This window comes from Adelges cooleyi, unplaced genomic scaffold, assembly GCF_023614345.1.
Source record: "Adelges cooleyi isolate 19-005CV unplaced genomic scaffold, UGA_ACOO_1.1 ACOO_flye_CR_arks_rails_tigmint_CR_PRNA_651, whole genome shotgun sequence".
Classification (NCBI taxonomy): Eukaryota; Metazoa; Arthropoda; class Insecta; order Hemiptera; family Adelgidae; genus Adelges; species Adelges cooleyi.
The window spans coordinates 14,197,069-14,213,486 of NW_026096352.1; the positions used below are offsets into that span (position 1 = coordinate 14,197,069).

The 16,418-nt window shown below is 30.6% G+C and overlaps 1 protein-coding gene across 3 annotated transcripts; it reads left to right on the forward strand.

Moving 5' to 3' along the window:
- The first annotated feature begins 2,217 nt into the window (after positions 1 to 2,217).
- LOC126844777 (ornithine aminotransferase, mitochondrial) lies at positions 2,218 to 14,685 on the forward strand. 3 transcript variants are annotated; one of them, XM_050583183.1, is made up of 7 exons: positions 2,218 to 2,355; positions 11,573 to 11,778; positions 12,424 to 12,648; positions 12,821 to 13,044; positions 13,366 to 13,617; positions 13,696 to 13,951; positions 14,240 to 14,685. In XM_050583183.1, exons 2-7 carry the CDS (start codon positions 11,598 to 11,600, stop codon positions 14,413 to 14,415), a joined length of 1,314 nt encoding a protein of 437 aa, XP_050439140.1. In that variant the 5' UTR covers positions 2,218 to 2,355; positions 11,573 to 11,597; the 3' UTR covers positions 14,416 to 14,685. The 3 variants fall into 3 exon arrangements, with proteins under 3 accessions (XP_050439140.1, XP_050439142.1, XP_050439141.1); XM_050583185.1 differs by lacking the exon at positions 2,218 to 2,355 and adding an exon at positions 5,186 to 5,389; XM_050583184.1 differs by lacking the exon at positions 2,218 to 2,355 and adding an exon at positions 7,529 to 7,670.
- The last annotated feature ends 1,733 nt before the right edge of the window (positions 14,686 to 16,418 follow it).

Here is a 16,418-nt window from a genome sequence, read left to right on the forward strand (position 1 = left end):
ATTACCGTATTACATTTTAGTGTTATTATTTATTTTTCTCAATGACATCATTTTTATTCTTGTTATAATAATATAGTCTAATAACATTCTAACTAAGATTAATAGTTATTACTATTATTTTCATATATATTTGATGGCCTCACTGAAGTCGGGTGAATTTTTATAAATAATCAAATACTAGGTTTTCTCATTTAGTATTAATTTTAAAAATTGGCCTTACACAGAATCACCATGGTCATTGCCCAATATCGTACTTGAGCTATAAACGTTCTTATAGATATTAACATATTCACCAGAGATAACGCACGATGCACTCCGGAGTGTTATTGACTTAGTAAATCCAATTAAATCCATTTCATTTTATGGTGTTCGTCGGTCGTTACTTAATTAAGTCTAAGCATTTATTTTATTATAATATTATATAACACGCCACGTGATTTATTTAAGGGCCAACTCATTCTACTTCAAACGTACTGTTCCTAAGAATTGTCCGGTTTAAGTTTTGAAAACATTTTTGAATTCTTCATAACATTTTTAATCGTGGCATAATTTAAAATTGTGTTTTGTTAATTAATTATTTCAGTTCAAAATTGCAGTTTTTCACATTGAAATGATTAATTAACTAAAAATTATTTTTAAAACTATGCCTCGATCGATGCCTTGAAAATGTTATGAAGAATTCGAATGTTTTTTCTTAAATCTGAGTATTTTTAAGTAAGTTCTGTTCGAAGTATAAACATATGTTTTTTTTAGAAAAACAAATCCTATATTGTTATAAAAATTGAAAAAAAAAATAAATATCAACATAGATTCAATATTTCCTATGATAATATGTACGTTTAAAAATTATTTAGCTTAATGTTATTTTAGTGAACAATTGTCTATAACAATGCACCTTAAGAAATACTACTGTAGAGGCAACTTAATGCCCTACACACACTAGTTAACTCTTAAAATAATATTGTAATTTTGTAGTGTTTCTTTTTTTTAAAACAGTTTTATTTATGTATTTATTTTAGTTTATAATTAGAGCTTTATCAGATTTTGAAACTTAAATGGTAATGCATGTATTCAACTAACTTTTTAAATAGAAAATGGTTTACTTTGAAATATTTGGCTGGTCGATAACCAGTTTAAAATTTAGAACGGGAGGTGGAGTGCGACTAAAAAATGCGCGCAAATGAAAATAACTCTAAATTTTAAACTTAAATACCTTTTAACTATTTATTCAAAACTGTTTATCGACCAGTAAAAAATGTCAGCAAATTATTGTTTATTTAAAAAGTTAATAAAATATATACGTTATACCATTTAAGTTTCAAGTTGATAAAGCTCTAGAAAATACTAAAATAGATACATCAACAACATTTTTTTAAAAAAGAAAAACTACAAAATAGCAGTTATTTTAAGAGAAAACTGTTGTATGGCGTTGAAAAAATCACCCGGTATAATATAATAATATAAAATCAATGGTCTAAGTACTAATAACTAATTTAGCATCTGATTCGCATCGAAGACATTTGTTTTCTTTGAAAGAATCATCTAATTGGTCCGACCATTCTCGGGAAAATGCAACGGCAACCTGTAAACGGACATAATGTGTTAAAAGGCACAGGCTGGGTGTTATGTAATGTTATTAATATTATGTTTTTTTTGCCAACACAATTGCTGTCATAGAATAAATTGCTGTAACCCAAAATTGTCACGACCTACCTTTGTACTTACCTGCTAAAATTCCGTCAAATAAAAATTAAAGGTAGTTAGGTCCAGGCCTATACCCTCTGGACACTTGTCTACATTTGGCAATTGCACTGTCCGGTTGCAAATGCAATTTGAACCGTAGTCTGAAAATCTAGAACAACCGATAACTTCTGAGAAAACTATAGGTAGCTACATATTATAATATAAGTACCCACTCGGTGGACTAAAGTCAAAATTATACTCAAATAGGGTGTGGTCTTTTTTTCAAATCATTCTCTTGGATGTGTTTAATCTGCTTTTTCACGTTTACCACTTGTCTACCGCCTACTCTAGTGATATTTTACACCAGACGTTGGTGCAATCCTATCGAGTGGACCCAAAGTAGTCTTTGATTATCTAAGACGGCCGCCGACGGGTTTATCGACTATCATGTGATCGCGCTATGGAGTGTCTTGAACGAAGTAGCTCGGCAGATCACTCGAGTGTATAAGTTGTACTTGTACTTATTTATATCTCCGAGATAACAGGTTGTTCGAGAAACAATATAAATACACACAACCCGTTTGGGTGCAAGTCATTTTACATTTTTGGCGATTCCTGTCGACTGCCATATGCACTGCTCCCAGATTCACTTACTGCAAAACCCATTCGATTGTAAGTACACGTTATTATTATTATTTTAAGACTACCTACTTCACACAACTTGGGTATTAAAAACAGTTGTTAAACAATCGAGTCAATTTTTTTCGAAAATTTTCATTTAAATCCCTATAATTGTTACACGCTTTATTTTGTTTTTTCCATCAAACCGATAAATTGCTTAGATTTTATTTTGTGCAGTATAATATGCACTTGTCTCAACACTCTAATCGGTTTTAACGAAAAAGTAGGCACGCCCATAATAGACAATCGAAGGTCAAGACATCATATACCTAGTGTATGATATTATACATAGTGTATCTACATTTTGCCATAGGCAATTTTTTATAAAACAATCCGAGTTATAGGGAAGTCGTCGAGCCAGAATGACCTAGACAATGTCTTAAATATTGATGTTTAATTTTGTATAGATGTTAGGTGTACTCGGATGTAGGCATGTATCAAGTATGGTGATCAATACATGTTTGATAAATAACAATGTATTATGTATCAATTGGTATCGATAGGGGTATCAGTTTATCAATCAAACAAGTCTATACATTGATTTATAAATCATTACAAAGTCTGCTTTAACGCGAATAATAACATTTGACATTTCCACACAAATTTGACAACTAAATGACTAGTGAGAGTTTTTAATTAAACAATTTTTACATATATGTAAAGTTACCAAAAAGGTGGTGGATTTTCAAAAACATTTTTTTTTCCAATCATCAAGACGTCTTTTAGTTAACAACCCTTTAAAAATGTATTTACAGTATCAATGTACAGACAAATTTTATATATAGATGCTTGTATTAAGTATCTGTATCAAAAGATAGAAAATCTAGATGCATTTTTTATGCAAAAGTTGAACTGTCCTTTAGAAAAGTGTATTTCCTGAGACATAATTTACACCCCCCCTCCCAAAAAAAAAAAAACAAAAATTCCACAAATGTATAAGTTGTAACAAATTTTAAAGTTAATATTACTATTAATCCATAGTAATTCTTATTGCCATTTATTGTTGTTTATGGTTTTTTGTTTTATTGTAATTTGTATGAACGTTATGGATTAAGGTTTTTCAAGCTGAGTTCTAATATAGCTGTATATTATTATTATTATGTGTATTTGATAAAACTGTCATAAATATTTGTCAACTGTTATCGAATCGGTTGCCTAAGTCTCGCAGTACTCGATAGTAGTACTTAGGTTGTACACAGAAACTTTGTCACTGTTCACGTGCTAGATATGCCCATTTATGTGTTCGGTGTCGATGTTGTAGTCAAGAATAATATCTAAATATGTTGTAGTGAATAATATTATCGGGACACTGTTTTGAAAGAGAGAGGCGAAAAAAAATATTTGATTTTTTTTTATCGTTTAAAAATCAACAACTTTGACGGTAAACAAGTTAAACGTTATTTGAACAAGCAACGGAAAATTAAACAATAAGACTTGCAATAACAATATTATCGCATAGTTGCTCGACTATATTTAATGGTTTATTACCTGTACACACTTTACATCCAATGGAAAACTAGTTAGGCCTACTATTTTATAATACTATTAAATCTTACAATTATACTTTCCCCAACTATTGTCATGTAAATTTCAGTTTTGAGTTTTATAAACTTACTAAAATGTTTCAGTAAAGAAGAAAACTAAATATAAAATTTTATTATTTTACTTTATTTATTTTTTAAGTTTATTATGCTTAACATTTTTTTTTATAACTATCGAAATATTTAAAAGTTTATGTATTTATTTATAATCGCATATCTCAATAATGAATTTCAATCACAATATTTTTAAAAGAAACATTTTTATTTTGTCTATGCACTGTTGTTTGTCCTAAAGGTTTTTATTATATTAAGAATGAGTAATTATATCTTCATTGAAGAATAAGAACATATTATTAGCAAACTCTAATACCAAATAAAATGTTTAAAAAAAGTGTGTACTTTGTAAACAGTAATTAAAAAAAAAAGTTAAATTGTTACTATGTTAAATTTAGTCAAATTATTTCATAAAACTAAAGAAAGTTTTAGTTGTATGAACGTATTAGTTTTTAGAAATGATTTCCTATTATCTAGTTTATGTAAAAACAAAAATATTTTTATTATTTTTGATAGTTTTATTTACCTCATTTTGAAAAGTTTAGTTCATTAATTTTTGAAATTTAAAAAAATTAAATCAAAACATCTGTTTACACTTTAGAATTCCTCTTCGAGAGATTGAAAGGGGTCTGGTTTTCGTTTTTACTTTTTAGACTAAAAAGCCTGAAAAAATGTCAACTACTCAGGATGATCCGATTTCAATTCTGTAAAGGGATACGAGTTGTTTGATAACTTTACTAAGTTATGTCGGAAACTGATTTTTTTTATTAATCGACATGAACGAAATTTATTAAAAACCTAATTTTTCCTATTATAATGCCTATATAAAACTGCTTAAAAACCGCTCGCTTTCAATCCCCTTAAATATATTTATTTAAATATAAAAAATACATACAACGTTGACGGCATTGATTGAAATAATATTATAATAAATTGAATTATTTAGTGTCCCTGCCCAAGTAGACGCGTAGGTATACTAATTAATTAGTAATCATTATAATTGATTAGAACTATCAGTTTGTCGATAATGAAATAACAAGCAACCAGGTATTACTTACAATGTAATGAAAACTGTGCTTCTCCAAACACGAGCTATTTCATTGTAAATCATTTTTATATTATATTATGTTAGTGTAGCTATAATCAAAGGTCATCTTTTGACCAGCACCATAGTAGACCGGTTGAGCAAAAGTGTTATAATATTAGTATATCATACTAGGTACTACCTGTCGGTCATTCATTCATTGCTATACTTTGAGTGTGTGTAGTTCTGGCCAACTGAGTGTCTGGCAATCCGCTTAATAGGATAAAACAATATTGTAATAGTTTCATCATCATCGTCGTTATGCTTCTGCAGACAAACCTGTAACATAATATATTATATATATATATACACATTCTGCCCATTCGCACATGCAGTATAAATACACGTAAGTACGTGTCGACTATTTTAAAATACCTTATTAATTATACAATATTACATTATATATAGTTATTTCCACCCCCCAAAGCGTATTGACCCGTTTTAAATGCTGTAAAATATTATGCTAAAATCCACCGAAAAAAAAGAAAACCTTAAAATATTCACTTGACGTTCCATTCAAACCCGGTAAAATATGTTCAAAACAAAAATGCCCAAACCCGTAAAAAATAATTCCTAATTTTCAAAATATGCGCAATTATATTTTCTTAACAAATTCTCGGGTCAATAAATTGTCCACATATTATATGCATGTATAGAGCTGCATTAGGCCAATAAATAAATGTAAAAACCTAAAAATCCTCTAGTTATTTAATACTACAAACGAGAGTGTGTATATGTATAGACTTAATTTAAATACAACAAATAGCTGAATTATAATTATTATTCACTGAACATTAGGAACTAGATATGTAAGTAATCTGGCTAACCCGTTTTAATGTAAAAAATGTAATGTTACGTAATATGATTACTTACAATTAGTGACGATATAACAACTTAGGATTTTCAGTTAATCATGTCGACCGACCGTACTAATCATTGAATTTTGTTAGTGCAAGTAATTTTGGTAATTACTGCTGAATGCATCTAATACTAACCAGCTGATATCATGTGTATCGGTTTGATTATTGTCATTAGCCATTTAAATATGTGTATTATTTTGTAGTGAAACCGTATAGAAACATCTTAAAACATGACAGGGTATAAGCGTACGCAGGAATTTCGAGTCTGGTGTTATACATAAGCTTTTTGTCCTTCTTTTGCGTGTGCCGCTAAAAAATATTTTTTTTCAAATTTAAGATATTTGTTTACAGAGTAATTTGTTTTATCGAAAATCTGATTAAACCCATCTATTCAAAATGGGTTTGTTGGTATTTAATTGAATTCATATTCTACAAAAATATAGTACTAATAAATAGTACCTAATAAAATTATTTTGATCGTTTTAATCCAAATCTGGAGTAGGTTTTTTTGACAACCTCTTTTAAAATTGTTAAAAAACACACTTTCAAGCATTTTCCGACTTATTCAAATAGAATTTGTAGTATATTTGTTTTAAGTAAATAACTTAAAACCAATTCTATAACTGATTATATATAATATAAATGTACAGTGTGCACATATATTTTTAGATTTATATCTAAGATTTTCACTCAAAATCACTATGGTTTTTTTTGTTTTTTTTAACGTGATAGGAAATTTTTAAATTCTGATTTCAAATATAAATGGCCATACACATATAGCGCTAAAATTAAGAGAGAAATCATACTACATTTATGTAGTATCCTTAAAAAAAATTCTGAAAGCGAACATAATATTATGTTTACAATTTATTTCTTCAATTTTTAATACTATGAGTTATGACATATTGTACATTGTACAGACTCTTAAAGTCTATAAAAATAAATTTATATAAAAGTTTAAATGTTCATTTACGTTAAAAAAAACTAAAACTCACATACTGATTCCGAGATGAGTTCTAACTTTTAAGTATCTATAATTGGAATAATTTTGAAGAAGAATACAAAACGTGTTGAAAATATAATAAATCAGTGTTTTTTTACAACTTTATTAAAGAACTAATTTAACCTAACATGGAAACAACTTCCAGTCTTTGTACACAACGTACAAAGACTAGACAATTAGAAAATAGCACTTATAAATTAGGTACATTTTGTTTCTTGTTCAGCCGTTTTTGTCTATTAGTGTAATACGTCAGTTTATTTCGTTGGCTTTTTCATTTTTGGTTGATTGGGTTCATCCGTTTAATCAAATATCTAAGCCCGAGGAGTTATCGTTTAGAACGTTCGAGTTTAATGGTAAAATAACTGCGACGGTAACGGTTTAAAAATCATTAATTACTGTAAAGATAATTTGAAAATGATCTCTATTCGTGTACACAAATAATACTTAATGAGTGAAAACAAAATAAGTATCATAAATCCTACAACAGGACTAACATATTAAAATGTTATACTGTTCCAATCTATATGTATATATCGACGTTATCTCGACAATTCAATTTTACTCGTTGCACGAAAGGCAAATAATACATATATTATTATACCCTATAGTTTGTTAAGTATTTCACTTGTACATCGAACCCAGATAAATGCTAGCAGACTTGTGCAACGACAAGATATAGTGCATATTATCATCCGTCACGACACACCGTCTCATTCAGTGCGTCTCGTCCGGACTGTCAACACTATTGCCTTCTCCAATAAAATGTAAGTCAAATGTAATAATAGCTTTTTTTTCGCCTTATTGGTAGGAATTGATCAAACAGAAATGAATATAGCATAGAATATTGTCGTTTATTTGTCTAGCACAAATTTTGCATCGGTGTAAAGTGGAGTGACTGCAACTTCTTAATACAAGTGCAATCCCGATTGTTTTTTTTTTAAGTAATAACTGAAAATAATGAAATGTTACTAAACCATTTTAACCGTCTGATGTTAAAGCGTTATCGAGTTCAATCATTTTCGAAAAATACAATAATTATTTTTAAAAAGTTTATGTCTTTTTAAAAATAATTTTTATGTTTTATACTTTTATGTTTAAAAAAAAAATGCCATATCTGAGTTTATCGGTGTCTTTCAATTGTATGCACCCTATTTTATTGCATTTCTATGGAACTTACTGTTATTCAATTTAGATTAAACCGACTTTTTGGTTAAATGAGTTCGTAACATTATATCTCTAACTTCTTTAAAGATAAGTATACTATATTTATCGACTATTTATAATTAGCCCAAAGTAAGCCTTTTCTTTTACTTAAAATCCACCGAGGCTATAAGACATTTGTAGGGTCTGAGCTTCTCAATGCCCGAAGAAAAGGCTATTAAGTCAAAAAGTCTACTCATTGTATTTTTGTACATCTTACTTTTAAGCTTTTAGTATCTCTCTTTTAATGTGTTATGTAATATGTGTACAAATAACAAATAGGTATGACTATTTGCTGTTTACATTTTAGTTAATTACTTTGGTAAAACAAAAATAATTTTGACAAAATATATGTATCAATAAAAATATGACACTTCTTTTAACACTTGTCTAGTTCTATTATATTTATTATGCTCAACGTTATTTTTGTTTTTTTAATTCGAAGTAGATCTGACAGGCAATTTTATTGCTCGTTTAATTGCGTCAGTTATTATTGAAAAATATAGTATTCTATTATTATATATTATAATGAAATGCACGCAATTATAAATATAATATCAATCAATTTAAACAAAATAATAAATTTAATATAAGAAATTGTATTTGGTTATCAGCAAAATTATAAACATGTAATAATTATTTATTGTAGCTTTACAATTTAAGTATGCTGTTTTTCAGCACTATATTCCATGTAGATAAAAGAGCCATAAGCGCGGTTATGGGACCGAAGGGGTTTAAGTACAAACCATTTATTAAAATATTATTTTGAGTTTGTAATTATTTTTATAGTAATTGCTTCATATTATGATACATTTTGGAATAATCTCTGAATATGTTATGAGCGCCGTATAATATTATTACTATTATATTAGTTATTTGATTGTCAAGCAAAACAGTGCAAATTATAAATTGGTACACGATATGCATAAATATAATTCGACGTTCTATTACACCTTTTTTTTTACTGATCACAATTCTTAAAAAAATAAATTTAAATTGAAAGAATTTTAATAAACCTATGACGTTAAGTGAACATTTTTTAAACATACTTAACAAACAGCCATCAGTCCACTTTTTAAAACTTCGGTCCAAATACTAGCCTTACAAAAAAAAATTAAAAAATGATGTCAATCCCAACAGAGTAAGGGTTAATGATTTTTATTTGGGTTTTCATGTTATATCTCGAATGCTATAGCCTATATCTATGCTTCTAAATAAATTAAAAATTGTCGATTGTTTTATTAAAATAAATATCCGAACCCGGTCGGTTTACTTCACTTAGTTACTAAGTGTTAGTTCCCCCTACTCCTTATTTACTAATTCATAAGACTATAAAATACACAAGGTTTTTGAAAAACAGCAAACATTTTTTTTTAAATTTATGCGCACTACTCCACAGATTTCCTTTTTCTTATAGTGGTTTAAATGCTTATACCTCATTGTCAGTCAGTATAAAACATTAATTTTGTAAATTGTCTTTTTCTTTTAGTTTAAAAAATACAAAGTTATCACGTTTATTTGTTTTCTATTTTTAAAAAAAAATATACTCTAATAATCCTTTTAACTATAGATTATATTATGAAATAATAGTTTTGAAAAAAATAGTTTAAAAATTTCATGCCCCCCCCCCTCACATTATATACTACAGTAAGTAAACAATTTTTGGGTATCTCTATTTATAAGTGAACTAAAATATATATTTAAATCGCTGTGTATTCAAATTTATAGTTGATTATAATTTTTAACTGTGTTTTTTATATATTTTTGTACGTTTAAAACTAAAAAAAAAAAATAGAGATAAGAAATAGGCCTGCAAGTAATATGTTGTGTAGTAATTATCAATATCAAAGTTTAATCGATATTTTGAATAGTAGGCAAATGAAATAAATTAACGTTTATTCCGTCTGGACTAGATTGAATTACAACAATAATTTGCTACAATTATACTGTATAATAGTATAGTATAATATTTTAACTGTTTTTCGGTTATTTAAATAGATTATTCTTAATTTTCATAACCTGTAGTGATTAATAAGAGCACAACTATAAACTACCAGATTAATAGTAGTAATAATTGTTTTCGAATTGTTCACAGCATTAATACAAATATAAATTTAAAAAACGATAGGGATATATCTGAAATAGAAAATAGTATTTAAAAATCTGACTAATAAACTTGTGCTGTGCTCAAATCGTATGACCGTCAAGACCCGTTGAATAAATAATTGTATAATGCAATGTCTGAGATTCGATAAACGAAATAATGATGACGGTAATAATTATTGTGTGTATTCTTTATCTGTGTTTAGTGTTGAATTGACGTAACAATATAAGCCCGTTCGAATGCAAAGACACGGAAAGTGTTTTTGTTAAGTATTGGATATTATTCATCAAAACGGTCATTAATCTTTTATGGGAACACTTCAATATCTTAATAATTATCCTTTAGTCGATAACCGTCCGGGTAGACCATTATTGTGTGGCCGAAATGCTCGTATCAGCTAATTAAGCTATTTTATTATAAATCGTTAAAAAAAGGTATACAATAATAATACTTGCCATCCATTAACGATACTATCAGGGGCGGTTAGACATGATCTGACCGGCCCGGGAAAAATAGAAACTAAGCGATTTTGCATAATTGCATTTAAAATCAGGAAGTAAAAACCGGTAAAGAAAATTCCGAAATTTCATTCTTGTAAAGAAACGTTTTTTTCAAACCGCTTTTACCCCCTGCTTAAAATAGTCAAAATAAACACAAAATTTATAAGTAAAATTATTTTTTGAAAGTATTCAATTTGGAATTTACAATTTTATAAAAGATAAAAATATAAAATGCATTTTACCTATAATATCATATCATAGATATTATTATGTGACACGTGTGTAATATACAAAAATACTAGATTGTGTCCGGTTGTATTGTAATGCATAAAAATTATAATCCCATACATCTGTTTTTATGCATATTATTGTTGAATATCTCGAATTTGTCGATTGTAATTGCTTTTGTTTTCGTTTGGCATATTTGTTACAATATTATAATTTATTGATCAAATATTATACATCAATATTTAGTATATAATATAAGAGTGAAAGCGAGTGGAAATAGTATTTGAATAAATCACACAACACGAATAAATTAAACGATTAAACACACTACTATTGTCAAACACATATAGTAATCACAAAAATAGATTATATTAAGACATAGAATATAATAAACAGTGTAACAATAATATACATATGCTATACATAACATTTACAGATAAAATAAGCCCCGACCCTTAAACCAAATGCTATTTAAGTAAAAAATACAAGGTTAATACACGCGCACACGACTGCACCAGCGTTTACAAAAATAATCTTGTTTTTCAATAACATTTTCCTGTTTACTAACTAAGGATTTTTATTTTAAAGATAAACGACATATTTATATTATCACGGTCTACCGGCTTTGTTTCAGTTATGTACTTTGACTTAGCAGAAAAATGTCTGTTTTACAAAATCGTGGTTCTAACCTACTCAAGCACGCAAGATTATTCAATAATGTCAGTGTCGCACGGTTGATGTCCGGCAAAGCGAAAACTTCGGCCGAAGTGATCCTACGGGAAAAGAAAGTGTCGGCGTTTAACTACGACCCTCTGTCTGTTGTCATATCGCGAGGAGAAGGTAAACTTAGTAGAACTTGGGTAAATACCCAAAACTTTTTAAAAGTTCAAAATATATACACATTAATGACTTAGAATAGAGAGAAAAAAAAATAAAATTTGTTGTGTTTTTTACATGGCACAAGGTGATATTGGGATTTATAGGCTCATGATATAGATATTCGTAGCTTAAAGGCGCTAGGAAGTATAGTCGACGAGCAATTTCGATACTGCAATTTAAATTGATTATTTTACACTTGTAGCGTTTTGAGTGAGATAAATAGTTATATGTGCTCCAATATGTGAATCGTATGAGTAGTGAGGTCAGTCCAAAAGCGAATTCATCAAAGGCAGTCTAAACTTGTTAATTGGCGTATAACAGATCAGGCAAAACTATCAATGGTTTTCAACGGGTATTTTCAGTGAAATTTAAAACAGAAATTACATAACTGAAAAACTCAAGTTGTGAGGAAGGTTCTAGAAAAAAACTCGTTCGCTTACAAAAAAAAATAGTAACTAACGATCTGGTTTGTAGGTAGTTCCTTTTTGTCCTCTTTTTGTTTCTAATAATAATTGTTCGAGGGCGTGAGTGCGTTCAATGAATGAATGAGTTATAAGCTTGATGTATTGTGTTCGTTAATCGTAATAAACATTTACTATGGTCCAGGTATTTACATGTGGGACGTTGAGGGCAAGAAATATTTTGATTTCTTGGGTGGTTTTGCCACGCTGAACCAGGGGCATTGTCATCCGAAAATCCTCAAAGCCATGACAGATCAGCTGGCCACGCTCCATCATACTTCTAGGGCCATCCATCACGATTGCCTGTACGAGCTCAACGAGTTCCTGACCAAAACGTTCGGTTACGATAAGGTGCTCAACATGAACACAGGTATGGCGAAATCATTTTTTGAACCGGCTAGGTTAGGTTAGCGTTGGCTTTACTTGAAAAGGAGATTCATTTCTTTTCCGAATCCTATTCGAATCTTTGGCATGTCACGCCGCGTAATAGAATAACGTCAGTTTGTCGTTAATATTTCTACATGGGTTTGTCGGTGTTGTAGGCGTCGAGGGAGGAGAGACGTCCATCAAGATAGCCAGAAAATGGGGATACAGAGTGAAGAAAATCCCAGAGAATCAAGCGCAAGTTGTGTTCGCCCACGGTAACTTCTGGGGCAGGACAATTGCTGCCATATCCGCGTCGACGGATCCCAACAGTTTCAACGAGTTCGGACCTCACGTGCCCGGCTACCAGATCGTGCCCTACGACGATTTGGGCAAATTAGAGGTACCCGACCTAATCTATCTAGGCCGAACCATAGCACAGTGGGCAGAAACCTTATTAAAAGTGGCCAAAATCATTATTTATCAAAATATTTGTTTATCGTATATTTTATAGGACGCAGCCAAAAATACTAAAAATATATACTCTCACTCATGGTTAGCTAAAATTAACTTAATTAAACTCGACTAAAATTATGATTAAAAACATATTCGTTGAGAAATTACACTTTTGGCCATTTTTAAGGTGGTTTTCGTCGACTGCGCACATGTCTAAAAAAAAAAACACACATATTTTGTTGATTGACTATTGCGGTTTTGCTTTCAGCAATTGCTGAGAAATCCAAACGTGTGCGCTTTCATGGTGGAACCCGTACAAGGAGAAGCCGGCGCTGTGGTGCCTAGTCCCGGATATCTTAAGGGAGTGCGAGAACTATGTGATAAATACAACGTGCTGTGGATCGACGACGAGGTGCAAGCTGGACTTGGCCGGACCGGAAAGCTCTTGGCCGTCGACTACGACGGTGTCAGGCCGGACGTGCTGATCCTCGGCAAAGCTCTGTCCGGTGGAGTGTACCCTGTAAGTCAGACATTTTTCAAATCTCTGACCAAATCTTGAGTCCCCGTAGAATAGTAACACCGACGTTTTTTGCTCAAGATTTCCGCAGTGTTGGCCAACGACGATATCATGGGAGTGTTGACGCCCGGCACTCACGGGTCAACGTACGGCGGTAACCCGTTGGCGTGCAAAATCGCATTGGCTGCTCTGGACGTGATCCTCAACGACGGACTGATCGACAACGCGTTCAAAATGGGCGAGCTATTCAGGTCCGAACTGACAGCGCGCTTGGACAAAAAGAAGTTGGTCCAAGTCAGAGGCAGAGGTCTGCTGAACGCCGTCGTACTCGACCCCAGTAAGATCATACCTAATTATTATAACTGTTATGGGTCAACACGGAAGACGTGGTTTTGTTTAACATGGATACGTTTTTGGGCTTGGGGGCCGTTCCATAATTAGCGTCACGTCACGTCACGGAATATGTGACACTATAGACGAGCAAAGGATTATGCCCGAAAACATATCCATGATGCAATGGTTTTCCAAGAGATGGGAGATAAGATTCTTTATTTTTTTTTGGGGGGTACTCATGTTATATTTCGATATTATATTGGCGTTGTTGTTGTGTTTTTGGCTCGTGTAGAATATAGCGCAGACTCCAGCGTCGTGAGTTTGGCTATAAAAGAAAATGGACTCGTCACCAAACCCATCGGGACGAACATGTTGAGATTTTCGCCGCCACTGACCATCACGGAAAGCGAATTGCGCCAAGGTATCGACATCATAGTGAACACTATTAACGGACTATCGAGCGAATGAGCGCGTTAATGATTTTTTTACTCTGTTGTGTAAACGTTATTAATTAATAATATATGCAATATTATTATGATCTAACGGATCTATATAATATTACGCTATATATTTCGTCACATCTGATTATTATTATTGTTATTATTAATATAAAATTGGCAATCAATTGTATGTAAATGAAAAATGAACGTGATGATGTTGGGGTTTCCACCCCAAACAGCCATCTGTAACATTATTTGGTGTTAAATATAAAATATATATCATGAGTTGAACAGAAAATGTATATTTTTTATAACCTACACATGAATCGTGCTAGCTATGTATTAATAACATATGATGTAGGTATTTGGTTAAATTAAAATGTTCTCAAACACCAGTCTATTAGAGCAATGTTTCCAACACACTGGATAAAGGTCAATTACATTAAGGTGAACCTAAATTATCATTAGAAGTAAGTTAGAACAACAAAGAATAATTAGAGACGTTGATTGTGACTTTTGTACACACATTATGACGGTTTATAATTGTTAAATATTATAAAAATGGTTTAATTTTTTATTGAAGGGTTATAAGTATAAAAATATACTATAGACAAATATTTTTTCATAAAAATTTCAATAATTTATTATAAAATTCTATATTTCATAAAATTTCTATATTTAATTATGAAAATTCTATATTTTTTAAAAAAATGACTATTTCTTATAAAATGTCTAAATTTCAAAAAAATTCTATATTTTATAAAATTTCAATAATTCATTATAAAGTTTGTATATATATAAAATTTCTATATATAATAAAAAAATGTTTGTGTTTTTATTGTTTTTCTTGATACGGCTCTTGCTTTTTTGAGTTCAATGTACCTGATTTTTTGAATCTGTTAAGGGCTTTTTTGTACTTTTTAACTGCTTCGCTACAAGCATTAGACCACCAGGGAACCGAGGTTTTGTTGAGATGAGTTGTTGATTTTCCTATTGATAAGTTAGCACCGTCAATTATTATGGATGTAAATTGTTCGACTATTATCTCCAAGTTGGAGTGATGTGTGATCTCGTTTAGTGATTGGGTGTCAGTTATGTTTTTTTCTATTATTTCGGAGAACAATGACCAATTTGGATTTTTAAGATTCCATTTATATGTTGGGTACACAATGTTTTGGTTGTTTCTTTGAATTATTGATATGGCTATTGGCCAATGGTCGCTGCTGCAGTATTCGTTTTTAACCTTCCATGAGAGATATGGAGTTAAAGATGGTGATGCAAGGGACAAGTCAATAGCAGAAAAGTTGGCGTTGGTTACATTATGTCTAGTGTATGAACCGTCATTAAGCAGTATAATATTTTCCTTTTCCAAGAGATTTTCTATGATTATTCCTCTACTATCTGTGTGGTTGCAACCCCAGTTAATGTTTCTACTGTTAAAGTCCCCGACTATTATAAATGGCCTTGGAAGCTGGTTTAAGATGTCGACTATCTGTTGATAAGTAAAGTTTACGCTGTCCGGAATATATATGTTGCATATTGTGATTTCATGATCGAAGGTCAGTTTTGTGGCTATTACTTCGAGTTCCGAGATAATGGTAATTTGGTTAGTTTTAACAGGGCCGGATTTGACGGAGGGTTTTAAGGGCACTTGTCCCAGGCAGCAGATGTTTGGGGGCATCCGGATGCCGAATACTGTAAAAAAAAATTGTTTAACTTTTTAACCCTCAGCTTAAGAAATGTATGAAAAAATACATCACTAAAAAATAAATATTGTTTTGTATTTATAAAATTTGGGCTGCAAAATTAATACCGATATACGTCACATGATAACAGAACATAGCATACAGCAAACGCAAAATAATATTTTTGTAAATAGGTATAAACGTTCGAGTGATTATGTGATTTATTATTAAACAGCGTGGTGGTAGTGCCCGGAAAACCCGGGTTTGATAAGACGTGACTTTGACTTCTACGTATACGCGATACCATATTATAATAGCGATTAACGCAAGCCGTCCGCCGTTGTGT